General features: G+C 36.7%; 1 protein-coding gene across 30 annotated transcripts in view; it reads left to right on the top strand.

Annotated features, from left to right (window-relative positions):
• The window catches only part of ABI2 (abl interactor 2), a 92,203-nt gene that overhangs the window by 60,611 nt on the left and 19,460 nt on the right, over positions 1-12,132 (top strand). For all 30 annotated transcript variants that reach the window (XM_037009230.2, XM_017671124.3, XM_037009223.2 and 27 more), the window contains one exon: positions 5,406-5,564. In XM_037009230.2, coding sequence (XP_036865125.1) covers positions 5,406-5,564 — 159 coding nt within the window. The remainder of the gene's footprint in view (positions 1-5,405; positions 5,565-12,132) is intronic.

Here is a 12,132-nt window from a genome sequence, read left to right as displayed (position 1 = left end):
AATAAACCCATGCTTATATGGTAAATTATATGACAAAGGAGGCAAGAATATATAATGGGGAAGAGATAGTCTCTTCAATAAATGGTGCTGAGGAACCTGGACAGCTACATGCAAAAGAATGAAACTCAATCACAGTCTTCCATCATCCACAAAAATAAACTTGAAATGGATTGAAGACTGAAATATAAGACCTGAAACCATAAAACTCTAAGAAGAAAACATAGGCACTAAACTCTTGAATATTAGCATTAGTAATTTTTTTCTGGATATGTTTCTCCAGGCAAGGGAAATAAAAATAAAAATGAACAAATGGGGTTCTATCAAACTAGAAAGCTTTGCTGCATAGCAAAGGAAACTATTAACAAAACAGAAAAGCAGCCTACTCTACAGGAGAAGAAATTTTCAAATCATACATACCTACTCTATGGGAGAAGAAATTTTCAAATCATACTTCCAATGAACTTGTATTCAGGTCTGCTGCTGTATCCAGATGTTTAAATGTTTTATAAGACAATTTTAGCTAAAATGAATTTTGGATGGTGTTGTATGGAATAGATACTGTGATACCACTCCTTTAAGAGAAGATTTCTGCAGTGAGTAATGGTCTGTTCTTTGATCCACATACAACTCTGTTAAGCCAGACTGGCTAGATAAATATAAGAATCTATGCTCCTGCATCAGTAAATTGGTTGTAGGCCCAGAAAGGATCCAAAACACATAGAGAACTCTACAACTCAGCACCAAAAATACAGTTAACCCAATTAAAAAATGGGCATAGGATCTGAATAAACATTTTTCCAAAGAAGAAATACAGATGGCCAACAGACACATGAAAAGATGCTCAACAGCTTTAATCAGGGAAATGTAAATCAAAACCACAGTGAGATATCACCTTATATCGATCAGAATGGCTAGTATCAACAAGACAAGAAATAACAAATCTTGGTGAGAATGTGGAGAAAAGGGAGCTCTCTCATAATTGGCAGGATTGCAAATTGGTGTATCCACTATGGAAAGCAGTATGGAGGCTTCTCAAAAAACTAAAAATAGAAATATCATATAATCCAGCAATTCCACTTCTGGGTATTTACCTGAGGAAAACAAAGTCATTAATTTAAAAAGATGTTTGCACCCCTATGTTTATCACTGCATTATTTTAATAGCCAAGATATGGAAGCAACCTAAATGTCCATTGATAGATGAATGAATAAAGAAGATATGGTACATATGTACAATGGAATATTATTCAGCCATAAAAAGGAAATAAATTTTACCTTTTGTAATAACATGGATGGACCCAGAAGGCATAATGCTAAGTGAAATAAGTCAGAGGATGTTGAATACCATATGGTTTCACTTATATGTGGAATGTGAAAAACAGGACAGACAAAACAAATAGACTCATATACACACAGAATGGACGGTTGGTTGCCATGGGAAGAATATGGGGGACAGGTGAAATAGGGATAAAAAGGTACAAACTGCAAATTATAAAATAGTCACAGGGTTGGGAAGTATAGCATAGGGAATATAGCTTATATAGAATAATACTGTAATATCTGTATAGTGACAGATGGTAACTACACTTATTATGGTGAGCATTTAGTAATGTGTTTAATTGTTGAATCACTCTTCATCTGAAACCCATTTAATATTATATATAAACTATATTTCAACAAAAAATGACTATAAGATAATTTCAGGTCTAAGTGTAATTTAAGATTGGTGTTTTAGTGTTTTAAGATGGCAACCTCAAATCTGTTTTGGTGGGGAAGAAGAAAAAGGTTCAATTGCTATAAAATATATTTGAAAAGTTAATAGTGATTAGTAGTAGGTTAGTAAACAAGTTCTTATCTAAGATAAAAATGTATGTGTTCGGACATACATCATCTTAATTTGCCATATATTTCATAGAACTTGTATTCAGGTCTGCTGCTGTATCCAGATGTTTAAATGTTTTATAAGACAATTTTAGCTAAAATGAATTTTGGATGGTGTTGTATGAGATAGATACTGTGATACCACTCCTTTAAGAGAAGCTTTCTACAGTGAGTAATGGTCTGTTCTTTGATCCATATATAACTCTGTTAAGCCAGACTGGCTAGATAAATATAAGAATCTATGCTCCTGCATCAGTAAAGAATTCATCTTGAAATTGGTTGTAGGCCCAGAAAGGATTATTCACTCTCACCTGAGAATCAACATCTTGGTAACTTATTATTTAATAGTAGGTGTTGATTCATAGCCTGTGCTGAATAAACATTTGTTGTATGAGTAGATAATTAAAGGTTTTTTTTTTTTTACAAACAGCAAGGTAAATGCCTTAACAATTTTTATCAATATAATCTCTTTTATACAGTGTCTTTGAATCACCAAGTACCTTTTTCTTTTCTTTTTATTAAAGTATAATTATGTACAGTAAAATTCACCCTTTTTAGTGTGTATTTCTGTGAGTTTTGATAAATATGTACGGTGATGTAACTACAACTACAATCAAGATGTACAACAGTCCTGTCATCCCCAGATTTCCTCCGTGTCCCCTGTTTGTAGACAGTCCTTCCCTTTCACTTCTAGCCCCCGGCAACCGCTTCATCTCTTTTCTGTCTCTCTAAAGTTTTGCTTTGGTAAGGATATCATGTAAAAGAAGCATTTGACATGTAGCCTTTTGGGTCTGGCTTTTTGGCACAGTGCATTTGAGATTTATCCGCGTTGTTGCATGTTTCATCATTTTGTTCCTTTTTATTACTGAGTAGTGTCCTATTGTATGAGTGTGCCACAGTTTGTTTATCTCTTCCCCAGTTGAGGGATGTTTGGATTATTTCCATTTTGGGTGATTGACTATGAATAAAATTGCCATTAACATTCACACACAGACTATAATGTCAGTGTAGGTTTTCATTTCATTTGGGTAAATACCTAGGGAATGCGTTGCGTTGCTGGTTTGTGTGGTAAATGAATCTTTGACTTTATCATGAGATTCTGTCAAATTGTTTTCAAAAGTGGCTGTAAAGTTTTGTAGCCCCACCAGCAGTTGCTCTGAATAGTTGTTAGCACTTTCTTTTGTCAGGTCAGGTTTTTTTTTTTTTTTTTTTAACTTTAGCCATTTCCCATGTGTTTCTCCTCGGTTTTGATTTGCATTTCCCTGATGACTAATGACGTAGGACATCTTTTCATGCATTTCTTTGCCCTCTGTGTATCTTCACTGGTGAAATGTCTGTTGAAATGTTTTGCTCTCCCTTACATCTTTAAATAGGGTTGTATTCTTATCATTGGGTTCTTTTATATTATGAATACAAGTCCTTTGCCAGTTATGTGAGTTGCAAATATTTTCTTCATTTTGTGACTTATCTTTTCATTCTCTTAATGGTGTACTTTCAAAGAGCAGAAGTTCTTCATTTTGATTAAGTCTAGTTGAGCGATTTTTTTCTTTTATGGATTGTGCTTTTTGGTGTCATATTTACAAACTCTATGCAGCATCACTGTGAACTTAACATATAACATGATATTTTAGACTGGATCCAACTATATAAAATTCATAATGGTGTTAACTTTCAGATATTTTTAACTTGAAGATCCTAGGTTTGTATTAGTTTGTTACAGATTAATTACTAAAATGCCAAAAATATATTTGTTTCTGGTGATTCAAATGACAAAATACACCTTTTAAATAAGTTTATTAGATTATCTTTTAACATTTATTTATTTTATTTATTTACTTTTATTAAAGTATCATTGATATACAGTCTTATGGTGGTTTCACATATACAACACAGTGGTTCAGTGTGCCCCCATATTATTAAGTCATCACCCCCTCCGGTACGGTCACTGTCTATCAACATAGTAAGATGTTACAGAGTCATTAATTGTATTCTCTGTGCCTGTGACCTACCTGTATTGTGATTGTGAACTACAGTGCCCCTTAATCCCCTTCTCCCTCCACACCCACCCCCCTCATCCCCTCCCCTTCCGTAACCACTAGTCCCTTCTTGGTGTCTGTGAGTCTGCTGCTGTTTTGTTCCTTCTGTTTTGCTTTGTTTTTATACTCCACAAATGAGTGAAATAATTTCGTATTTGTCTTTCTCTGCCTGGCTTATTTCATATTAGCTTATGTTTTTACATTGTTTTTTTTTATCATGGTTACAGACACTTAACAGTAGATTATGTTTAAGCTTGAATACTCAAGATTTTTATATAACAATTGATTTTTAGGTTTTGGTACTATTATATATAAGAAGATTCAATGGTATGGCAGATCTTGAGTGCCTTTATTATATTCTTCATTTGAATCCAAGTTTGATACATTTATGGAGTTCCTCAAGACCAGTTATAGTTATATAAGACCATTTTACAATCATGGATAAGATGAAAAAATTTGTCAGGTGTTTTTTTCCATTGTTCCTCCCCCCTCCCTTCCTCCACTGCCCCTTTTCCTCTGCCACCTCATTCCTCGTCTCCTTGTCCTCCCTCCTCCTCTTCTCTTCTCTCTCCCTTTCTTGCCTCCTTCTATTTCCTGCCCACTGGAGTGATCTCTTGTAGGTGCTCTGGTGCTCGGTCTGTCTGTGACGGTAGGTCCTCAGCTGAGGATTTGAAGTGGGAGTGGAGTCAAGATAATATTTAGAAATTGGATTGCTTTGGGAAATGGGATTAAGAAAGAGTGTCTTCAGTTGGCATTAGCTTTGAAGTACCCTCAGTAAAATACAGTGAAATTGCTGATAAATTATGTACAAGTTCAAGAATGATATTTAAAATGAGATATATTTTGATTTGCTTTTTGTATAATTTTAAATTTCTTAAACTCTAATTTTAAGACAAAATAATCTAACTTTTGAGATAGTTATTTTTGATTGAATAAAGACATGTTTGATTTGGAATCAATATCACTTGACCTTTTGATGAAATATTTTGTTTTCCTTTAAGCCTGTTGCTTTGTGTCAAGTTCACTACTACTGCTACTATTATTATTGTTTTGGAGTAAGACTGTATCACACAGTTTTTCTTTTGCTTTCCCAAATGTGATTTTTAACTTGTTGAGTTTAGTTTTCAGTGTTTAGTGACTGTATTTTGGTGGGGGGAGAAAGTGTGCCATAAATTTTAATTAATTGTGATGATTTTGAAACCATATCAAATTATTAATTTAATAAAATCATGATACTAATTGGTAATCTGTTTAGAGGTAGCTTTTCCAAACTTAATCACAATTTTATTTATCTTTTCCTACTTTTGCACTTTGATGTAATGTTATCTGAGCAATAATTGTCACCTTGCTTTATGTTTGTCAGATAGCAATTAAGTTAGCTAAAAGTTATTTTCAGTGATCTTATTAAAACTGAACATTGTACTAAAAGTATTTCATTGTCTGAGGTGATTTTGTTTTAATGATAAATTTATGTTCTATCCATTTTCAGGTCATCCTGTTCAGTTCTACAGCATGAATAGACCTGCCTCTCGCCATACTCCCCCAACAATAGGGGGCTCGTTGCCCTATAGACGTCCGCCTTCCATAACTTCACAAACAAGCCTTCAGAATCAGATGAATGGGGGACCTTTTTATAGCCAGAATCCAGGTTAGATTTTCTTTTGTATTCTGCAGAAAGTATCTAATAAGAATTTAAATTACAGAGAAAAAGCCGTTAGTTACAAATGACTGGCACATGATAGGTGGTTAGTACTATTTGTTGAGTGAATAGAAAAATGCATGCAAGGTTGATAATACTGTATCTTATGTTCCTTTTTTTTATGAGTACATGGTTTTCATATAAAGTCATAGAACTTAATTTTTCTGAACACAATCTTTTTGAATGAGCTAGTAATTATTTGCTTTTAAAACTAATGTGGTGAACAGTATTTCCTTCTTTAATAAGATATCCTTGCTCTATGAATAGTAAATAATTGAAAATTGAGTATATGAACAGCATTTATAAATGGCAAAGGAAAAGGGAATTGACATGTTTGAAACTGCTTTGTGCTAGGCAGTTATACTATCATACTCAATTCTCACACCAAATCTGTGGTGGGAAAAATGGGTCTTGGACAGATTGACCCAGTTATAACTGGTACAATTATTCCAGAGACCAGTTGCATAAGAAATATTAATCTGTCACATGTTTAGTACTATACATAATCATTATTTTTGCTGCTTCCCCAGAAAGGATAAGAGCAAATATTAAACTCTTATGATGTGATTTATTAACTTTCTAGATTTTTGCCAAGAGGCTATGTATGATCACCTCTAATGTTAGGGGGCAGACCCTGTGCCATCTGTGATAAGCCCTGAATTTTATGGAGCTGAACTCTGTCGTGGCTACCACCTTTGGTGAAACCATGACATATCCTGTGGAATCTTTTTTTTTTTAAATTTTGTTATCATTAATTTACAATTACATGAAGAACATTATGTTTACTGGACTCTCCCCTTCAGCAAGTCCCCTCCACAAACCCCATTACAGTCACTGTCCATCAGTGTAGTAAGATGCTGTAGAATCACTACATGTCTTCTCTGTGTTGCACAGCCCTCCCCATGCACCCACCCCACATTATACATGCTAATCGTAATACCCCCTTTCTTTTTCCCTGCCCTTATCCCTCCCTTCCCTCCCATCTGCCCCAGTCCCTTTCCCTTTGGCAACTGTTAGTCCATTCTTGGGTTCTGTGATTCTGCTGCTGTTTTGTTCCTTCAGTTTTTCTTTGTTCTTATACTCCACATATGAGTGAAGTCATTTGGTACTTGTCTTTCTCCGCCTGGCTTATTTCACTGAGCATAATACCTTCTAGCTCCATCCATGTTACTGCAAATGGTTGCATTTGTTTTTTTCTTACGGCTGAGTAATATTCCATTGTGTATATGTACCACATCTTCTTTATCCATTCATCTACTGATGGACATTTAAGTTGCTTCCATATCTTGGCTATTGTAAATAGTGCAGTGATAAACATAGGGGTGCATCTGTCTTTTTCAAACTGGAATGCTGCATTCTTGGGGTAAATTCCTAGAAGTGGAATTCCTGGGTCAAATGGTATTTCTATTTTGAGCATTTTGAGGAACCTCCATACTGCTTTCCACAATAGTTGAACTAATTTACATTCCCACCAGCAGTGTAGGAGGGTTCCCCTTTCTCCACAACCTTGCCAACATATGTTTTTGTTTGTCTTTTGGATGGTAGCCATCCTTACTGGTGGGAGGTGATATCTCATTGTGGTTTTAATTTGCATTTCCCTGATAACTAGCAGTGTGGAGCATCTTTTCATGTGTCTGCTGCCCATCTGAATTTCTTCTTTGGAGAACTGTCTGATTAGCTCCTCTGCCCATTTTTTAATTGGATTATTTACTTTTTGTTTGTTGAGGTGTGTGAGCTTTATATATTTTGGATGTCAAGCCTTTATCGGATCTGTCATTTATGAATATATTCTTCCATACTGTAGGGTATGTTTTTGTTCTATTGATGGGATCCTTTGCTGTACAGAAGGTTTTCAGCTTGATGTAGTCCCACTTGTTCATTTTTGCTTTTGTTTCTCTTGCCTGGGGAGATATGTTCATGAAGAAGTCGCTCATGTTTATGTCCAAGAGATTTTTGCCTATATTTTTTCCTTAGAGTTTTATGGTTTCATGACTTACATTCAGGTCTTTGATCCATTTCGAATTTAATTTTGTGTATGGGGTTAGACAGTGATCCAGTTTCATTCTCTTACATGTCGCTGTCTAATTTTGCCAGGACCATCTGTTGAAGAGACTGTCATTTCCCCATTGTATGTCCATGGCTACTTTATCGTACATTAATTGACCATATATGTTTGGGTTAATGTCTGGAGTCTCTATTCTGTTCCACTGGTCTGTGGTCTGTTCTTGTGCCAGTACCAAATTGTCTTGATTACTGTCACTTTGTAGTAGAGCTTGAAGTTGGGGAACAAGATCCCCCCCCCCACCACTTTATTCTTCCTTCTCAGGATTGCTTTGGCTATTTGGGGTCTTTGGTGTTTCCATTATGAATTTTTGAACTATTTGTTCCAGTTCGTTGAAGAATGCTGTTGCTAATTTGATACGGAGTGGATTGAATCTGTATATTGCTTTGGGCAGGATGGCCATTTTGATGATGTTAAATCTTCCTAGCCAGGAGCATGGGATGAGTTTCCATTTGTTAGTGTCCTCTTTAATTTCTCTTAAGAGTGTCTTACAGTTTTCAGGGTATATGTCTTTCACTTCCTTGGTTAGGTTTATTCCTAGGTATTTAATTCTTTTGGTGCAATTGTGAATGGAATTGTTTTCTTGATTTCTCTTTCTATTGGTTCATTGTTAGTGTATAGGAAAGCCACAGATTTCTGTGTGTTAATTTTGTATCCGGCAACTTTGCTGTATTCCAATATCAGTTCTAGTAGTTTTGGAGTGGAGTCTTTTGGGTTTTTTATGTACAATATCATGTCATCTGCAAATAGTGGCAGTTTAATTTCTTTACCAATCTGGGTTCCTTGTATTTCTTTGTTTTGTCTAATTGCCATGGCTAGGACCTCCAGTACTATGTTAAATAACAGTGGGGAGAGTGGGCATCCCTGTCTTGTTTCCGATCTCAGAGGAAAAGCTTTCAGCTTCTCGCTGTTCAGTATGATGTTAGCTGTGGGATTATCATATATGGCCGTTATTATGTTGAGGTACCTGGCCTCTATACCCATTTTGTTGAGAGTTTTTATCAAGAATGGATGTTGAATTTTGTCGAATGCTTTTTCAGCATCTATGGAGATGATCATGTGGTTTTTGTCTTTCTTTTTGTTGATGTGGTGGATGATGTTGATGGATTTTCGAATGTTGTACCATCCTTGCATCCCTGGGATGAATCCCATTTGGTCATGGTGTATGATCCTCTTGATGTATTTTTGAATTCGGTTTGCTAATATTTTGTTGAGTATTTTTGCATCTATGTTCATCAGGGATATTGGTCTGTAATTTTCTTTTTTGGTGGGGTCTTTGACTGGTTTTGGTATTAGGGTGATGTTGGCTTCATAGAATGAGTTTGGGAGTATTCCCTCCTCTTCTATTTTTTGGAAAACTTTAAGGAGAATGGGTATTATGTCTTCTCTGTATGTCTGATAAAATTTCGAGATAAATCCATCGGGCCCGGGGGTTTTGTTCTTGGGTAGTTTTTTGATTACTACTTCAATTTCGTTGCTCGTTATTGGTTTGTTTAGATTTTGTGTTTCTTCCTTGGTCAGTCTTGGAAGTTTGTATTTTTCTAGGAAGTTGTCCAATTCTTCTAGGTTTCCAGCTTGTTAGCATATAGGTTATCATAGTATTCTCTAATAATTCTTTGTATTTCTGTGGGGTCCGTCGTGATTTTTCCTTTCTCGTTTCTAATTCTGTTGATGTGTGTTGACTCTCTTTTTCTCTTAATAAGTCTGGCTAGAGGCTTATCTATTTTGTTTATTTTCTCGAAGAACCAGCTCTTGGTTTCATTGATTTTTGCTATTGTTTTATTCTTCTCAATTTTATTTATTTCTTCTCTGATCTCTATTATGTCCCTCCTTCTGCTGACATTAGGCCTCATTTGTTCTTCTTTTTCCAATTTCGATAATTGTGATGTTAGACTCTTTATTTGCGATTGTTCTTCCTTTAAGTATGCCTGGATTGCTATATACTTTCCTCTTAAGACTGCTTTCGCTGAGTCCCACAGAAGTTGGGGCTTTGTGTTATTGTTGTCATTTGTTTCCATATATTGCTTGATCTCTATTTTAATTTGGTCATTGATCCATTGATTATTTAGGAGCATGTTGTTAAGGCTCCATGTGTTAGTGGGCCTTTTTGCTTTCTTTGTACAATTTAGTTCTAGTTTTATACCTCTGTGGTCTGAAAAGTTGGTTGGTAGAATTTCAATCTTTTGGAATTTACTGAGGCTCTTTTTGTGGCCTAGTATGTGATCTATTCTGGAGAATGTTCCATGTGCACTTGAGAAGAATGTGTATCCTGTTTCTTTTGGATGTAGAGTTCTATAGATGTCTATTAGGTCCATCTGTTCTAGTGTGTTTTTCAGTACCTCCATGTCCTTTCTTATTTTCTGTCTGGTGGTTCTGTCCTTTGAAGTTAGTGGCGTGCTGAAGTCTCCTAGAACTTCAGCATTGCATTCAGTTTCCTCCTTTAGTTCTGTTAGTGTTTGTTTCACATATGCTGGTGCTCCTGTGTTGGGTGCATATGTATTTATAATGGTTATATCCTCTTGTTAAACTGAACCCTTTATTATTATGTAATGTCCTTCTTTATCTCTTGTGACTTTCTTTTGTTTTGAAGTCTATTTTGTTTGATACTAGTACTGCAATACCTGCTTTTTTCTCCCTGTTGTTTGCATGAAATGTCTTTTTCCATACCTTGACTTTTAATCTGTGCATGTCTTTGGGTTTGAGGTGAGGCTCTTGTAAGCAGCATATTGATGGGTCTTGCTTTTTTATCCATTCTGTTACTCTGTGTCTTTTGATTGGTGCATTCAGTCCATTTACATTTAGGGTGATTATTGAACGATATGTGCTTATTTCCATTGCAGGCTTTAGATTTGTGGTTACCAAATGTTCAATGTTGGCTTCTTTAGTATCTTACTGTCTAACTTAACTCACTTATTTAACTGTTATAAACACTGTCTGGTGATTCTTTACTTCTCTCCCTTCTTATTCCTTCTCCTGCATTCTTTATATGTTGGGTGTTTCATTTTGTGCTCCTTTGTGTATCCTTGTACTGCTTTTATGGGTAGTTGATTTTATTTTTTGCCTTTAGTTAGTATTTGGTTTGTCTGCTTTCTTTGCTGTGATTTTGTTTTCTCTGGTGACATCTGTGTAGCCTTAGGAGTGCTCCCATCTAGAGCAGTCCCTCTAAAATACCCTGTAGAGGTGGTTTGTGGGAGGCAAATTCCCTCAACTTTTGCTCATCTGGGAATTGTTTAATCCCTCCTTCATACTGAAATGATAATCGTGCTGCATACAGTATCCTTGGTTCAAGGCCCTTCTGTTTCATTGCATTAAGTATATCATGCCATTCTCTTCTGGCCTGTAAGGTTTCTGTTTAGAAGTCTGATGATAGCCTGATGGGTTTTCCTTTGTAGGTGACCTTTTTCCTCTCTCTAGCTGCCTTTAAAACTCTGTCCTTGTCCATGATCTTTGCCATTTTAATTATTATGTGTCTTGGTTTTGTCCTCCTTGGGTCCCTTCTGTTGGGAGTTCTGTGTACTTCCGTGGTCTGATCGATTATTTCCTCCTGTAGTTTGGGGAAGTTTTCAGCAATTATTTCCTTAAATACACTTTCTATCCCTTTTTCTCTCTATTCTGGTAGCCCTATAATGCGGATATAGTTCCTTTTGGATAGGTCACACAGTTCTCTTAATATTCTTTCATTCCTGGAGTTCCTTTTATCTCTCCCTTCATCAGCTTCTCTGTGTTCCTATTCTCTGATTTCTATTCCATCAATGGCCTCTTGCACCTCATCCAGTCTGCTCTTAAGTCCTTCCAGAGATTGTTTCATTTCTGTAATCTCCTTCCGGACTTCATCCCTTAGCTCTTGCATATTTCTCTGAAGATCCTTCATTATGGTTATGACCGTTATTTAGAATTCTTTTTCAGGAAGATTGGTTAGGTCTATCTCCTTCTCAGGAGTTGACTCTGTGATTTTGATCTGGATCAAGTTCTTCTGCCTTTTCATGGCGATAGAGGTAGTTGTGGCAAGCTGGCACGTGTGTAGGCTGGAAGAACGTCCCTTCTTGCTGGTTTGTGGCCTTCCTCTCCTGGGAGAACAGCGACCCCTAGCAGCTTGTGCTGGGCAGCTGCACACAGATGGGGTGTTTGATTCTTGCCCGGCCGCTGTGGAAGAAGCTCTGCCTGGTTGCTGTGGGCATGGCCACTGCCGGTGTGGCAGAGTTGCGCCTGAGGGGGAACAGGTGGGTGTCTGTTTATCACCATGAGAGGTCTCCAAGCTGCGCTGCCACCCAGGGGTTTGGAGCGCCTGGAGTTCCCCAGGATTCCCAGTTACTGGGCCGAGTGTGCCGGGACGCTTCCATCCAGCTGTGGGGTCCCTGTCCCTTTAAGATTTTCAAAGGGCACTCACTTTTCTTTTGTCGCAGGGGCACCGGCTGCAGGACCCGCTCACAGGACTTACTGTCCTGTTTCCCTAGT

The sequence above is a fragment of the Manis javanica genome, chromosome 12 (assembly GCF_040802235.1).
Source record: "Manis javanica isolate MJ-LG chromosome 12, MJ_LKY, whole genome shotgun sequence".
NCBI classification, from domain to species: Eukaryota; Metazoa; Chordata; class Mammalia; order Pholidota; family Manidae; genus Manis; species Manis javanica.
The sequence above is the reverse complement of the archived record's forward strand: the minus strand, read 5'-3'. Positions and strand labels throughout refer to the sequence as shown.